The sequence below is a fragment of the Nothoprocta perdicaria genome, unplaced genomic scaffold (assembly GCF_003342845.1).
Source record: "Nothoprocta perdicaria isolate Ctin4 unplaced genomic scaffold, notPer1 scaffold_4, whole genome shotgun sequence".
NCBI lineage: Eukaryota > Metazoa > Chordata > Aves > Tinamiformes > Tinamidae > Nothoprocta > Nothoprocta perdicaria.
The window spans coordinates 4,483,459-4,499,173 of record NW_020455643.1 but is presented as its reverse complement, the minus strand read 5'-3'; the positions used below and the strand labels follow the sequence as shown (position 1 = coordinate 4,499,173).

Below are 15,715 nucleotides of genomic sequence, written 5' to 3'. Positions count from 1 at the left end.
TCTTGTGCTGCAGCTTGGTCTAGTGGTTCTTCTCTAGCAATAAAGAACTAAGCTGCAGGCTGTGTATCTATAGGTGAGATTCCTTCACTGTGATGCTTTAATGAATGCTGCTGTAATTGGGCTCAGTCGCATCTGTAGCTGTTGCTGGGCAGGAATATCCACATCACTGGGGAGCACCTGCTGTGTCCGGGCTAGAGAGGAGTCATGTTGCAATAGCAGTAAGACCATTTGTGTAGAAAAGATCCTGTGTTATCCCTGTCATGCTGAGCAGCCCCACAAAAGTGCAGGAGCTTTCAGGCTGCAGATTTAAACCTTCGATCAAGGAGGTCTGCGCACCACCTGAACCTGGCAGTGGTTCTTTCCCCAGGTGATGAGGCACCCAGACCACGTGTCCTCCTCCGTGTACCTCTGGGCCCACCACGAGAAGCTCGTCATCGTTGACCAGTCCGTAGCGTTCATTGGTGGCATCGACCTGGCCTACGGCAGGTGGGACGATGACGAGCATCGCCTGACKGATGTTGGCAGCGTGAAACGCGTGGCGACGGCTAAGTCGGTGTCCACAATCAATCTGGCAGTAAGTGGCCTTCTTCCAGCTGGCTGCCGTGTTCAAGCACGTGCTCTGCGAAGGAACACGCAGAAGCCTCATGGTGTTGGCGGGGAGGGACCAAGTGTATGACTTTCTGAGCCCAGCATTGAGTTTAGGAGTTTTAAAAATGGGAAGAGAGAAATATCTGCCACTGGATGACTCTGTGGGGCTAGATCCTGAAAAGGATCCTGAGCCCCTGCTAAAGGGGTAGGCACGTGGGTTTCCTCCCCAGCTTGGAGTAGTCATCACCATTTGCAGCTGGTGTTCTTAATAATTCATTTTTTTTAATTTAGTTATAAGTGCATAGAAGGCACTTGTGGAGTGCTCCAAACTGCTGGATACTCAGGTCCTAGGCAGGTGCCTTCTTTGTTGGCTGAGGTGTTCTGATAACCTGTAGGCAATTTAAAGCAGTCTGAATATATGGGGATTTTGAGAGCAGTCATAATCCAGAACAAATTTATGGCTAATTTATTGAAGAACATACAGCTAATATTAATAGAGATTTCTGTTAAGTGCATCTTTGGTACAGGTTCCCTCTCAAAAGCATTCATAATTCCCACTAAAACGGTGTGAGTTGTGTCTTTGTCATGGAGCCAGCTTTGGCTCACGGTGCTTCTGAGCACTGATAGAAAAGATCATCTGTAATTAAAGGAGACCTTGTCCATACATCATGATCAGTCATGTCCTGTGTCTCTTAAGTCTGCAGCTGAGTCAACTGAACATATCGCCCTGGAGCCTCCAGCTCCGTCCCCAGAAAACCGTCTGCTCCAGAACAATGCTGAAGATGCCCCAGACGTTTCAAAAATGAAAGGGGTAGGAAAGTCCAAAAAGTTTTCGAGATTCAGTATTTATAAGCATCTCCAGAAGCACRGCATGCACCACGCTGATAGCGTCAGCAGCATAGACAGCGAGTCAAGTAAGTAACGTTTCTCAGCTTAGCTTTACCTAAACGACGTATAGAAAGTGCGCGCGGAGGTGGGTGAGTGGGTGTACGTGCACATTCACATAATTTCTAGGGTAATGTGTTCTTTGTAAAGAAAGTAAGTCGATGAATTCCTTAACTATCAGAATAATAGCTGTGTTTAGTCAATATGTAAATTTGTGTCACTGCCAAACATGTAGGAAAAGTTTAAGTGGATTTGAGTTTAGTTAATTAGCAATTGTCATGAGCCATCAGGTGATGTGACGTAGCCTGTGTGATATCTAGTATTTTTATTGTTGGAGAATCTTTGTTGCTGCAATGGAGAATTGAATCTTTCCTATTTCAACTTGTATTTAATGTAACAAGTGAAACAGCTCCTTAATATGGTTATCATCCATCATGCATTAGTGTTACCTAGTGTTTATCCACTTCCTAAGTGGAGAGACTTCCAAGCTGATTATTTGAATGCAGCTTTTAATTCCACACATTGAAGCCAGCTTCAAAGCTAAGATTAAAAGGGTTGACCTCAAGTTCGTTCCAGCGTGAACTTTTTACAGTGACCTCTATTTCAGAGGTCCTCCATTCCTGAGGCTGGAAACTGTCTCTGGAATTGTTATTCCCACTCTCCACAATGAGAGTTTATTCCTTTGGCAGCAGGAAGCCTCGCAGGAGCACAGTTTGCCCAGTTGCTTTGGTCACAGTTCAGGACATACTGAGGTAGCAAAAGCATCACTTTGGCTGTGGGGCTAAAACACAGCTGGGTGAATCTGATGGTCACTAGTAGTGTCACGAAATTGGCATCTCATTTGAACTAGTCATGCAAGTTGTTCCTAGTCAGGATCAGTAACCCGTGTGCTAGAAGGAGATGTGTGTTTTTGCTGTAAATGGAGCATCTTGACTTTCTGCAGGTTATTGTAACCCCAATAGAAGTCAACCGAATATAATCCAGAGTTTAAAACCCCACCTGAAAATGTTTCATCACCACAATGAATCCAAACAGGGGCTCGCTGAGCCTCGGGAGGGTAAGTGGAGGAAGGCAGAAGTGCAGACCCYGCTAGGCTTTAGCTTTCACTGTTTTGCGCTCTGGTCTTGGTGAGAGTTAGGTTGGATTCCTGGATCAACCTTCTCCTGTTTGTGTCGCGCTCTCAACAGCTTATCACCCCATCTGTAGGTATTCTTACAGAAACACCTTCGGCATAAGTAGAAGGAACAAAACAAAACCAGAGTTACAATAATGACAGTAGTACAGTTGAGAAATTAATTTTAGTACATGATTTTTTCAACTTTTTCATTAAGTACTGGATTATTTACTGTGATGGAAGGGGCTTATCCCTGGAATTGGGAACATTATGCATCAGKAATGCATCATTATGGGTCACTTACTTTAAAATATCTAATGCAGAGGACAGAAGAAACAGCCAAGGACCAACKGCCAGACTCATAGTTAAATGAAGATTTGGGCCTCCCTTTTGGCCCTTATTACAGTTAATGAAAWCATACTTGATTGAAAAAGGAGTTGGATGCTTGTGGTCATTGATCTGTTCTCATCTCTGGACTGATGCTAGAAGGTGTTGTTCAAAATACCCACCTGTATATGGATGGTAGGTAGATTAGATAGATATCTTGGATTTGGGCTGAGTGAGGAGTAGTCTTCCACATCTTTGTCATTTTAACATCTTCCTCAGAGATGCCAGTTCTAAAATAGCAGTTGCAAAATACTGGTGTGTAATGAGAAGATGTCTTTGCTGCACAGGGAAATGAACAGTGTCCCCGCTGTGGTCACTTCCTGCTCCTTCGTGAGCCAGGGTGCAGCCCTAGGGCCGTGCAGTGTGCTGGGACGCACAGCTACATCCCGTGCACCCTCATTGACACAYGCAGAGCCAGTGATTCCCCAGCTCCACCTGGACTCTCACTAGAAGCTCCAGCTTTTCAAGGGATACCTGCGGCATGGCGTTGGGGGCATGGCTTGGCTTGGCTCCTGGGGTGTGATAACAGCGCTGGCAGGGCTGGCTTCGTGTCCACTCTTCTAACCGCACTGTTGCTGGTGTGCATTTCACTGACTACTAAAACATTTTTAGCACCCTAAGTTTGGAATTCAGGATCTGTTTAACTGTAAGACTCAAAATTGAGACGTTGTGTTCGAAGGGAAGATTTTAAAAAATAACAAGAAGCAGATATGTTGTTTTCCTGTACATATTTCCACTAAGGTCAGTGATGGCAGGGAGTAGATTCACTCCTGGTGCTATTTAGGTGTCACAGCATTGTGGAAAGACAAATAATTACAGGATAATCTTTTAGTCTGATGCAGAGAGGATTCAGCATCTGTTTTTTGTTTCTTGAACAGATTTTTGTACATATAAATCTGTCCTGTTTGCATACCAGGAATACCAAAATAAGGAAGAAAAATATTTTAGTAACTCCTTTGAAAGCAGCAGAAAGAATAGGCAGAGAAGAGCTTCATCTTATTGAGACTGCAGAGTCAGTGCCTTTTGGCTGAAGCAGGATTCTCACAGGTGTTGTATAACTTGGGAACACGTGTGTGACATCTCCTTTACCCGTGACAGACAAAGGGTCGATGCGCAGCCTGAAGACAGGGGTTGGCGAGCTCTTYGGGGAAACGAGATTCTGGCACGGGAAGGACTACTGCAACTTTGTCTTTAAAGACTGGGTTCAGCTTGACAAACCTTTTGCTGGTAAGTGCCTTTGCACTGGGGTTYGTTACCTTCCCCCAAACCACATCTTGCTGCTAGAAAGAAGTAGCAAAAACCTCATTAAAATCGTAGCGCCAATTATCCTGCTACGGACTGATGATTTGGGCCGGGTGGGGGTCATTGCACAGTGAGTGTCAAGAAACCTGCACAGCCATTGATGTCATGCTCCYGAAAGCTTCACTTTAATGAAAGGGACCCCTCTATATTGCCCGTGAATAGCTGGTGTTTACCCGAAGCTCTCCTCTGTGCCCCAGATTTCATCGACCGGCACACGACGCCGAGGATGCCCTGGCACGACATCGCCTCCGCCGTGCACGGCAAGGCCGCCCGCGACGTCGCCCGCCACTTCATCCAGCGCTGGAACTTCACCAAGGTCGGCCCCGAGGAGGTGGCACCTGCTTCTGGGTGTCCTGCTCCCCACAGCACTGCCTGCAGCGTTAGTTTTCTCATCCTACTTTGTTTCCATCTCTTCCTTTTCTTTTGCCGTGGCAGATCATGAAGCCCAAGTACCGATCCCTGTCCTACCCATTCCTGCTGCCGAAATCTCAGGAAACTGCTCATGAGTTGAAGTACCAGGTGCCTGAGTGTGTTCGTGCCACGGTCCAGGTGGGTACTGATGCTCTTCTGTTCACATGCTACCAAAGGGAGTCCTTTTTGCATCTTTCCAGGAGATGTTTAAAAATATAAAATGAGGCACTCATACCCATTTTAGCTTATAACACAGGTGATGAGATCATCAATTAAAATAAAATAATGCAGCTATCTCAGTAGAGCTGTGGTAATGTACCTCTCCATCGTTGGAGATAAGAGGACCAAACTACATGTGGTATTCCAGTAGCTGGAGCACCATAGCTGTGTAATTTTCAGTCTCATTTGTGTTAATCACTCTCAGTGCTCAGAATTACAATGATGTCTATATTTAAAACGCTACTAGCTATATTGCGTGCATGTTTTGAATATTAGTGTGCGTGGTGTGTACATGGACTTGTTGAAGATTACAAGGTTAAAATAGTTATGTCTGAACAGCAAGGCCATCGTGCGTGTCTGGGGAAGAAAGATGAATGAACTAACAGAGATTAGATCAAAGCAAGGAAAATACGTGTCTGTTCTGTTCGTAACGCGTGGTCCACCCCGATGACAGCAGCGCTTGGGGAAGCTCTGATTAACAAGACGTGTGTGTTTGGGGTTTGTGGCCTGTATGTGCTGTGAATGATGGTCGGCCTGGGCATCTTTTATCATCCTCAGATTGTGTAAAAGGATCATGTGCATTTTGTGCCAGTCCCCAAACATTGCTTGCAGCTTGTTGAGAAATATGCTCTAACCCCGGGCACCATCACGTTCTTAGTAGCTGGAAGTACCTCTTGGGCTGTCTGTGGCACCAATTCCTTGGGAAACTTTGCTCTTGTGGAAGCAAGGAGTCTTGTGTTCCCTACATTCACTGTAACTGCAAGACTAACATTTTAAATCACAGGTTTTGCTGTAGCAAGGAAAGAGGGTAAGTTCTCCTCATTACAAAATTAGGAAGTAACCAGAGGAGAAAAACGAGACCTAGATCCTAGATCAAACTTTTCTTAGAGCCCCATGCCACAGAGCTGCTGACTCAGGAGGAAGGATGAATACAAGTGTGTTCCACCCTAGCAGAGCTGAAGTGGTGACTGGTAGAAACCATATACMTGGATGCTGACTGGTGGTGAGCTGTTTGAGAACTAGCCTGGTGATGACATTGTGGGGAAACTGCAAATAACTGACGCATTCCAGGAAATTGCAGTCTGTTCTCAGTGATGCCAGAAAGGGGGGAAAAAAGGACAGGTTTATCCTATGAATTATGCATTTGAAGCTGCCAGGCTCATTTCTAATTCATGTCTGACTGCAGCCCTTGGAGCCGCAGCAGGGCAGCCCAGCCCACCCGCAGCAAAGGGCTCGATAAACAAAACCCAACAACAGGAGACTTGGAACAAGGCTGCCCTGCACGGCCCCGATGGATGCACCACGGGGAGGACGGGGCTCCCTGCCCCTTGCACGGGGCAGAAGCAGGCGAGAGGTGCTCGGCACACTGGACATGCCCGAGCTGATGCTGCTGAGGCTGCTACACTCGTGCCATGAGTGCCTGGCTGCAGGTGCCAGGGCTGCACTGGGGCTCCAGCCCGCCGAGGAGGGCTCGGCTCTGCGGCCGTGTCGCACCCGCAGCGGGGTGTCCCATGTGGGGAGCCCCCTTTCTTCCTTGGGAGGAGCTCCTCGAGCTCCGAGGCGCCGTTCTGCACRCACTGCACTTCTGCCTGCCGCCCTGGGCTGCTAGTGCTCTGCTTGTCCTCAATTCTCATTCATCCGCCGGCGCGGCAGCGAGCAGCGTAGGAGCCTGGTTACTAGGAGACTGGGGAGCCTGAGGACAGGGAGCTCGAGCAGGGAGAAGARCGTAGCTTTCCTGAGGCACCAAAATGCCCCCAGCGGCCCTGAGGCCACTGCTGCAGGTGGCTTCCGTGACTGCCTCGAGTCTTTCCTGCTGGGGAAGATTTGGGATGTGCCTCTGCACACAGTGCCGCGGTGCGGAGAGGGGAGGACATGTGCAGCCTGCTCTGACCCTCGCCGCCCCGCATTCCCTTTTCCTGGGGCTCCCGCCTTGCATGCCAGGCTGTGTGGAACAAGCCCRCAGGAGCTCCTCTATGGACCCTTTTCCATGGACAAACCACCGGCAGCTTCATTTTCAGGCAGGACTGAAGCCTGATGCCTTCCCAGAAGTGGCAGCAAGTGTGGGGGGACTGAATAGGYGCAGTGAAACTATAGGAGTATTTTTCTTTATTTATTGGGACAGCAGCCAAAAAAACATGAGTATTTGATATCTCTGTTGTGCTGCCATTCAGAGACTTCATAGGTAACTCTCAGACCAGCAGTTACTACCCCAAGATGAAATCCAGCATCCAGACACAGCAAACAGTCCTGACCGTAGGGCTCTTCTGGAAAATCTGGCAGCTCATTTTCTTTTTTCTGAACATGTTTGCAAGTCTGTCTTCAATTGTGGCAGATCAGAGGAAGAGAAAACACAAAGGATCTGTGGGGGATGCAGTATTACTGCAAGCTCAAGCAACTGACCCGTCATCAACAGATTTGGGGCTTTTTGTGCCATCTGTTTTTGTTCTGCTTTGTGAAGGAGAACACCAGAAAAAACGTGTGTTAAGGAGGCTTTGGAAGAAGGTGGGGGAAAGCAGGAGTGACACTGAAATGAGAGCCCACCTGGGTAGGAAGCAGGAAGATAGTGCTCATGTGAAGGAAGGAAGAAAAGACCTAGTCAGCTCCAAGGGTTAGTCAGACATCCTCTCATCCTCCTTCACTTCAGCTTCGGGCGTTGCAATAGCAGTCCAGTGGCAYGCTGATTTTGCAAGGGGCAAATGGTGTTGTGCCAGAGGCAATTTTTTTTCCAACTCTTTCCATTCCCCAGTTTGCAGTTATCATCCAAAGGAAGTGGAATAAAGCATGTGACGTGGTGAGACAATATCCATGGCAATGAAAATGTACTAAATGCATGAAATGTGGCTAGARCTCTTACCTCTTTGAGGTCTGCGTGAGAGCCTGCATTGTTCAGAATTCCTGCACTAGCCCACAGCAAACAAATGTTATGGCTGGTGGCTGGGTTAAGCAAGTGGAAGAGGCGTCAGGCCCAGCGCAGCACTTGGCRGTGCGATTGTGAGCCTGCCATGAGAGAAGAAAAGAACAACCAAGACAACTTGTTGATCTGTAGGGGCTGTGTCGAAGCAGCTTGTGACCTTTTCTTCCTGACGTGGAAATGGTTTGGGTTTAAACCAGTTCACTTAGAGTACTTTAATAGGAGAGGAGAGACTTCCAGGGATGGTGAGAAAGTATCAGTGATAAGAAAAGTTCGATGTAATAATCTTCAAAGTTTAAATGTTGCAGTTTCAGCTTCATTTTCTAGGGGCTGCATCCAGCAACTTCAAGATGCTGGCGTTGGTGGCTGTGGAGGTCGTGTCCTACCCCAAGACACCAACGTGCCCCATCCCGTTGTGTCACTGTGGCTGTGGAGCAGCACTGTGACCRTGTAGGCTGCTGGAATGATCCAGGTGTCCTATCCATGGCTTCTTCAGCTTGGAACAGACTCCCGTCCCCTCCCAGCAGTTAGGCTGGTTCTGCAAGTGCAAGGCTGCTGTGTGAGCAGGCTCCCAATTCAGAATAAAGGTACTGATTTATTCCCTGTGCCAAGCAGAGCTTCAGCTAGTGCTAATGTAAAGAGAGGTGTGGAAGTTACTTTGCTCCGTGCAGGGCTCAGCAGCTTATCTCCGGAACAGAGATGGCTTTTTGGCAGCATGGACAAAGTTCATCAACTAAAAGTTACACATCAGCGATTCACACACTGTGGAACTGCAACCTGCAGCCTTCAAGAGGKCAGTTCCAGACTGCATTTGCTGCTGGGACGCCCCGAGGGGCTGCTCGTGGTGCCTCGCCAAGGGGAGGAGGTCCCGTCCGCAGGTGGCAGCCCTTGTGTCCCCAGCCGTTCAGCACAGCGGGAGGAAGGAGCAGGGAAGGCGCTGTGGGCAGCAGCAGAGCACTGCCACACTGCCGGGATGGTGGCACCATGTCCCTGCTGCTGGCCGTGCTCTGCAGGAGGCTGGGGCAGCGAGCGGAGAGCTCTCCATGGTGGCGTCCGTCAGGGGTGCCCAGGCAGCACCTGAGCATCCTGTGTGTTTTAGCTCCTTCCCACAYGGGACCAGCATCCAGCAGCCCCCACCTTGCTCTTCTGGCCCGGGCACCGCAGCCACCTGGTTCTCCCAAGAGACCAGATGGTGAAACTGCACTGAGCATTGGTGGCTTTACCATCCTTCTCCAGTATGGTTCCTGGTGACAGGAGAAGGAATAGCTTATTTTCCCTTCAAGAGTATTCCTGAACTTAAAAGCAAGACCCTTGTTTTCCAAATCTTGCTGCCTTGCAGCTGCCACCGTGGCCTGGGTCACAGCATGGGTTGGGTGTGAGGTGAGGTCGGAGGAAAGTCACTTGCTGCATTTGAAGTAACAAAGGTTGGCTTTTACTTCTGTTGTAATTAGTTTTGTTTGATCCAATTGTTCTTCCTCCTGTCTGTAAAGCGTTTATGGGATCACTGGTACCTGAAGGACAAGCCCCAGAGCTGGCACAGCCCAAAGGGGGAGGACTGTGGTGCCCAGTGGACTTGAGGGCTCAGATCTTGCAGCTCTGTGGCCATATGAGGCAGCACCCAAAGCATCACCCGCTCCTCAACAGCTCTGCGAACTCTGTGCACCGCTGTGTCGTGCACAGAGCACGTGTCGCTTCAAGGTGGACTTTGAGTCTCTCCAGGTCATGCGACTTCCTCTTTATCTCACATCTACCAGGAAAACACAACTGAAATAGCTGTAATCAGGGCTGCTGCTCTATCTCGCATCCATCAGCTCGTCCTTCATTTCCATGGTGGTCTTGCTCCACCTGCAGAGCTCAGGAGTCCGTGTCACGAGGAAGGCCACCTTGGGGTTGACGCAGTCTGCAAAGGGGGTGCTCGGTGCCTCTACCTGGGCAAGGTCCTGGCGCGTCGTGGCCCCCTTGGGCCGAGCCGAGCCCTCGCTGTCGGTGCGCGCGTTCCCCACGACACGTGGTGGCCTCACGCCCGTCTCCATCACCGTGTCTGAGCGGACACGCTTGCGGAGCACGTACGTGTTGTTCTTTCCAGCCTCAAGTGAAAAGAGCACAAGCTGAGAGCTGCAGCGAAGGAGGGAGCCCAGAACTGGGTGTCCAGTCGTGCTGCTCGCGTGAGCTGGCTGTCGCTGCTCGCTGTCACTCTGTACATTCACACCCGCTGCCACGTGTGGCCGTGAGCAAGCAGGGTGAGCCAAGCTGTAAACATGAACAGAAAGTGGCCAGTTTTCTACCCCAAAAGCCTGCTGCATGGCTGAGGTGGGTTGCAAAGTGTGGAGTGTCACTCGGGTGACACGAGAGCCACATGGTGCTCAGTGCCTGTGTCTCCGCTGGCCTCAGCAGCGTTTCATGGTGCTCAGCTSCGTGCCTGTGGGACCGTGCACAACTCTTCCAAAGTGCAGAGCCCCACGTGAAGGCTGCTCTTCACCAGCCAAAGGGTTGGTTAAAAGCTCATGGGCAGGAAGATCCGGCTGGGAATTGCCGGGATCCYGGTGGCAGTGGCTCGGTGCCAGCACAGGGAGGTTGGTGCTCGGCGAGCGGCAGAGCTTCCATGATTCCCAGTATCTGGATCTTACCCTCTGCATAACAGACCTGTATGCTGGGAAAATGGCTCGGTCAAGATGGTTTAAGACTGCTGTTATCAAAGACAGAGGCTAATGAAGGAGTAATTATTTCCCCTGAGCACATACACAAGCAACACTTCATTAAAAATTACATTTTCCGTCTAGGAAAATGTCACTCGGGATATTGCTTCCTGACACAAAATGCAGGAGTGGGAGATGCTGTAGCAGGGAGAGCTCTTGAGTAGGAGCTGGCTGCGACGGAGACAGGAAATGGCCTGCAGTGGACATTGCTAAGCATGGATGAGAATATGACCAAAGGTTGTTTCTCATATTAGTTTGGCTCTCTTGSATAAAAGCTGCGGGAGGCTGGGTGAAAATGCACTCTAGGGATCTTGCAATATCTACTCTGAGTGTGGGTTTATGGTAGAAGTAAATAAATAAGTCTGGGCAGTTGAATTAAAAAGTCAAATGATCACAAATCTGGTGGCTTTTGCAAGGATTTGGCAGAAGAAATAAATGACCTTAAGTGATCGGGACAAAGACCTGGCCTGCGTTCCTGGCCTGTGTGTTTATAACAATGTGCTCTCTGTCTGTGGGAAAAACATCATTAATTCAGCTGGAGACTTTTTTTAAAATTGCTGAAGACGATATTACTGGATGTGCCCCCCTAAAATAAGGGACAACTCGGAAGCTTAAAGCATTATCAAGTCAGTTTATTGTAAGACCTTAAGCAAGAGCGAGRTTTCTTTTCTCCCTTTCCTATTCCAGGTAGAGTTGCTCAGGTAGAATAAGGAAGTAATGCRGCAATGGCACAGCCAGGGACATTATGTTTGCTTATTAAACAGTATTAGTACCATTAATACCATTGCCACCCTGGCTGGGATTGAAGGTGTTAATCTTGCTTTTCAGGTGATCCGTTCTGCTGCTGACTGGTCGGCTGGCATTAAATACCATGAAGAATCCATCCACAACGCGTACATCAGCGTGATAAAAAACAGCAAGCACTACATATATATAGAAGTGAGTAGATACGAGCGAAAGCCCTGGCACCCTGAACGTGTCTTGCGGCCATCAGGAGTGTGGTTCTTTTCCTTACGGTTTGGGGGTACCTTTCTATGACTGCCGAGGCKTGGATATTAGTACAGAATCTATTCTGAGTCTCGGAGATGGTTTCCCCGTGGGTGGAGACCACGTCAGTGGTCCTGGGAGCAGGATGGGGTCATCTTGTGATGAGCTTATGACCATGAGGTGGAAAAAAGTTGGCCTCCCTTTTATGATTCTCTTGCCAGACTTGCCAGCGACTTCCACCACTTGCGCAGTGGTCGTCTGGTCCCTTGATGGCTTTGCTGTGCCCCCCAGGCATGCCCCAACCCACGGGTGTTTATTTAATAAAGAATATTTCCTTGCCTGGATGAAACACAAACRCATATTTAATTAAAAAAATAGCATCCATTCAAATGACACAGAGCACAGCCATCTTTAGTTGTTCTTGGCCTGGAACAGAGTAGGGAAATATTTTCTGTTCGTCCCTAGCAATGTCTGACAGAAGCTTTGYTTGCTTTTCCTGCAGAACCAGTTTTTTATTAGCTGTGCTGATGACAAAGTTGTCTGGAACAAGATAGGAGATGCAATTGCTCAGAGGATTCTTAAAGCTCACAGGTAACCTATTGTTATCGAGGCAAAGAGASACTTCCAGGTGCATTTATGGAACGTGGGTTAAAATAGCACCTCAGCAGACACAACTGTACAATTGTTTCTCCATCGCAGCCCCGGTGTGATGGGAATTGTGCTCCCTTTGCAGCACTGAGATTCTGCAGTGGTTTCTTTGCAGCCAGGAAGTGGTTTTCCAGACATACCCTGATGCAAATGTAATTTCTAACTATGCAGATTGTTGGCAAAATGAGCCTTTTATTCTCTGATTGAAACACACTGTTGTTCCATAGGCAGCCAGTCTTGAACTGAAGAGTAAAGCAAGCTGATGCTGAGATGGTTGAACTGGAATATCCAGGTTGTTTAACTGGCTGCACTGCAGGCTGCTTTAAAGCAGGTGAAGCAAACACATTTTGGAGTTTGATTTCAGGGTTCAGTCATTCCTGTTTGCTGTTCTGATAAGTGCAGGGGGATATTTCCAGCCTCCGGACAGTGCAAGGCAACTGTAGTTAGTTCTGTAGATGGATCAAACCCACATGTTCTGGACATTACTTTCCCTTGAGAATGCCGCGTGTTAACATTAATATCACAAGTTGTGGCTTGTTCTCCCTTTGATCCTGGACAGCTTTACGTAGGGTGGCTTTTCTGGAATCAATCTTTAAAATACATATACATCATATTTGAAACCTCCACYTATGTCTTGCTGGGCAGATGTACAGAAAACTTTGTAAACTTCYGTCTTTCCTTTCTCTTGCACTTTTTCACTGTGCCTGAGTAAGTTTCTTGCAATGCTTTTCCGTATTGTAGGTGGCCAGAGCTACGCGGGAGGTGCTGAGAAGGTAGAGCTCCCTGGAGCCACACAGATTTCCCTCTCTTTGGCACTCGAGCTTCGAAATTCCAGCTTGTGTTAAAGAGAGCAGACTGTGRCAGACAGTAGCCCGTGCCTCACAGACCCAGCGCTGCAGGTGCTATCTGCAAAGCCTGTCCTGAGACGGGCCGTGTTCAGATAAGCACCTTGGAACAGGGAGAGCAGGGCTCTTATCTGCTGTGCGCTGAGCAGCAGGGCAGAGTATCAGGGTGGAGTCACTTTGGCTTGTGACCCATGGGCAGCACTGCGTGGCACAAATACCTGAAATAGGCTGAGGATGAAAAAGYAGGGAGGACTTTCTCACCTGGGGTGAATCAGGAGTCGTTCCAAGGCTGCAAAAGGTGCTAAGTGACTTAAAAGCAGCGCAGTGTGATTAGGTGTTGTGAGGGTGATGTGGCATGCACCAAGAGCAGGTGCATCTGACCCCACRTGGTTGAGGTGCAGTAGCCGAGCAGTCGGCAATGGCTGTTCTTTTTAGTAGAAAAAAAAAATACAGTATTTAATACCTATATTTAATTAGTTTAAAAAATATTGGGCTATTTCTTGTAGGTGCTTCTGGTGGTGGTTCTTTTACATAATACAAGTAGGCTTTGTTTCAGAGTCTTTCCCACATCCCTCTGCTGTCGTGTAGGGGTGAGATTTAAGTGATTCCCAAAGTCTGCTGTCACATTAACTTTGTTAGTCTGTAATGCAGCTATAAATAAACATTGATTCAAACTGAATGAATACAGGTCTTCAGTATCTTACTCCCAGATCAGGTGAGACACCCTTCTCCACAAATCCCATGCTCTTAAGAAAAGACACAAATTTTGCAAGGAAGAAGTTTAAGAAAAAAGGCAGACTGGCTCCTCTCAACCTGAATGCTAAGCAGTTTTGTCCTTATTAAACTGTGTTTGCCATCTAGTGGCAGCACCAGTAAGTGACGTTTCATCCTCCAGCGTGTGGTAATGGGGACTGCAAGCACCTGGAGGCATCTGGGGAACTGAAGAAGAGCAGAAGCAGTTTGGCCTTTCAGTCACCAGGGAAAACACTTCCATGGGCTCCGAGAAAGGCCCGAACTGCACAGTGATCCAAGCTGCCTTCGTGCAGAACTGGCTCGCAGTTATGGTGGAGTCTGGACTGGGGAAACAAAGAAGAAACGGAGTTTTGCAGGTTGTTAGACAGGAATCAGCTATTTCATAGTTGRCCTTTCCAACCGGTCAGTGTTTTGCTGGTGTCCTCAGGGTATTCTTCCAGTGTTTCTGATTTCTAAAGGCCAGGACGTAGAAGGGACACAGGGCCAGACCTTGGTGCCCTGCCTGCAGTGACGCTAAGGAAAATGCTTAAAGCAAAAGGACTCATTAGAGGTGCTGAGTACATTCAGTACATTCCATGCTTTGCTGCTGTAAAATCTGTGTAGTAGCCAGAGACCAGGCCAGGCAGCGTGGAGGAACCGAAGCCGCTGCGATTCTGCCTTACCCAAACACACACAGTTTGCAGGCTAATATCCCCCCCTRTTTTTTTAGGGAAAACAAACGTTTCCGCGTGTATGTGGTGATCCCGCTGCTGCCCGGCTTTGAAGGGGACATCTCGACGGGCGGCGGGAACGCGCTGCAGGCCATCATGCACTTCAACTACAGGTGAGACGCGCCGGGACAGCGGGCAGGTCACCCTGTCCCAGCCCCCCGTGGGGCTGCCGACGGGCCGAGGCGCCTGATGCAATCGTCATATTCTGAGTTGTCCTGGGGAGCACGTAACACCTGGAAAAGGGAGAAAACTGTTTATGGAGCTTTCACTTGGCACTTGAACTTGCTTATTGGCTGCCCTTATAATTTGTATGTTGCTGTATTGATTTTGCAGCRGTGACCTTAACCTGGGGTCGTGTTTTTGAGCTGCCGTTGAGACCTCCAGCTCCCCTTTAAGCAAATTCAGATGATGCACAGGGCCTTTTCCTGGGATGCAGCAGTGGAATTGTTCAAATCAGGAGGATTTGTCGTGACGGTTTTATGATCGTTATTAACAGCACAAATCCATGGCTCTGTTTTTCTGGCTTTTGGGCACAGCAGCAGAAAATAGACAGGGATCGTGGCAGTTTCAATAAATTTCTCTTTTTAGGAAACTATAGCCRAACTGGAGGACTCTAGTTGGTCAGACCTAGTGCCCTCTGGTGGCAAATGTTAAATAGACACAGGGAGAAAATTCCCGTGCCCCGCTGTGACGTCCCAGTCCTTCTCACCTCTGTGGCCTTAGGCAAAAGCGCCAATTCCTGATTCAGTAGCTGCTCCCTGTATGTAGCATAAAGCTGCAAAATATGTTTTCCTTTCCTTATTGCCATGACATTTCCCTGCCATTCAGCGTAACTGTTCTGTGCTGGAAGCRGAACCTGTCCCGTGCTTCTTCCCGGTGGTTTCAGTCGGGCTGTGACAACGTGGCCCTTTGCAGTGCCAAGGAGTCCCGCCCGTCCCAAAGCCCTGTCAGTGCTCGGTGGGAGCGCTGAGGCCGCTGGGGTCATTAGCTCCAGAAACTCCCTCTTGCTCCGTAAGGCAGAAACACTCAGTTTTATCTCAGAATTTGCATTTCAGGGACAGGGCAGAGGTGCCCGGGAACCCYGTGGCGGTGCAGGGGCGAGAGGCAGGATGGCCACAGGCAACGTGGCTCACTCCACAGCAGACCTCTGCTTCCCATGAAAGCAGCTCAAACCTCAGCAGCCCCATTGGTAACAGCTTGTTGTCCTGGCTGTTTGCTTTAGAAAAAGGTGCTTTCCCCCCGTAAGTTGGGTGTTGGTC

At 48.8% G+C, this 15,715-nt stretch overlaps 1 protein-coding gene across 3 annotated transcripts in view; it reads left to right on the top strand.

Moving 5' to 3' along the window:
* Positions 1-15,715, top strand: part of PLD1 (phospholipase D1) — a 70,193-nt gene that overhangs the window by 45,491 nt on the left and 8,987 nt on the right. For 2 of the 3 annotated variants that reach the window (XM_026045146.1, XM_026045145.1), the window contains exons 14-22: positions 368-574; positions 1,286-1,502; positions 2,417-2,530; positions 4,073-4,201; positions 4,474-4,592; positions 4,712-4,825; positions 11,342-11,452; positions 12,003-12,091; positions 14,456-14,569. In XM_026045146.1, the coding sequence (XP_025900931.1) occupies positions 368-574; positions 1,286-1,502; positions 2,417-2,530; positions 4,073-4,201; positions 4,474-4,592; positions 4,712-4,825; positions 11,342-11,452; positions 12,003-12,091; positions 14,456-14,569 (1,214 nt within the window). The remainder of the gene's footprint in view (positions 1-367; positions 575-1,285; positions 1,503-2,416; positions 2,531-4,072; positions 4,202-4,473; positions 4,593-4,711; positions 4,826-11,341; positions 11,453-12,002; positions 12,092-14,455; positions 14,570-15,715) is intronic. The other variant, XM_026045147.1, reaches the window with a different exon arrangement.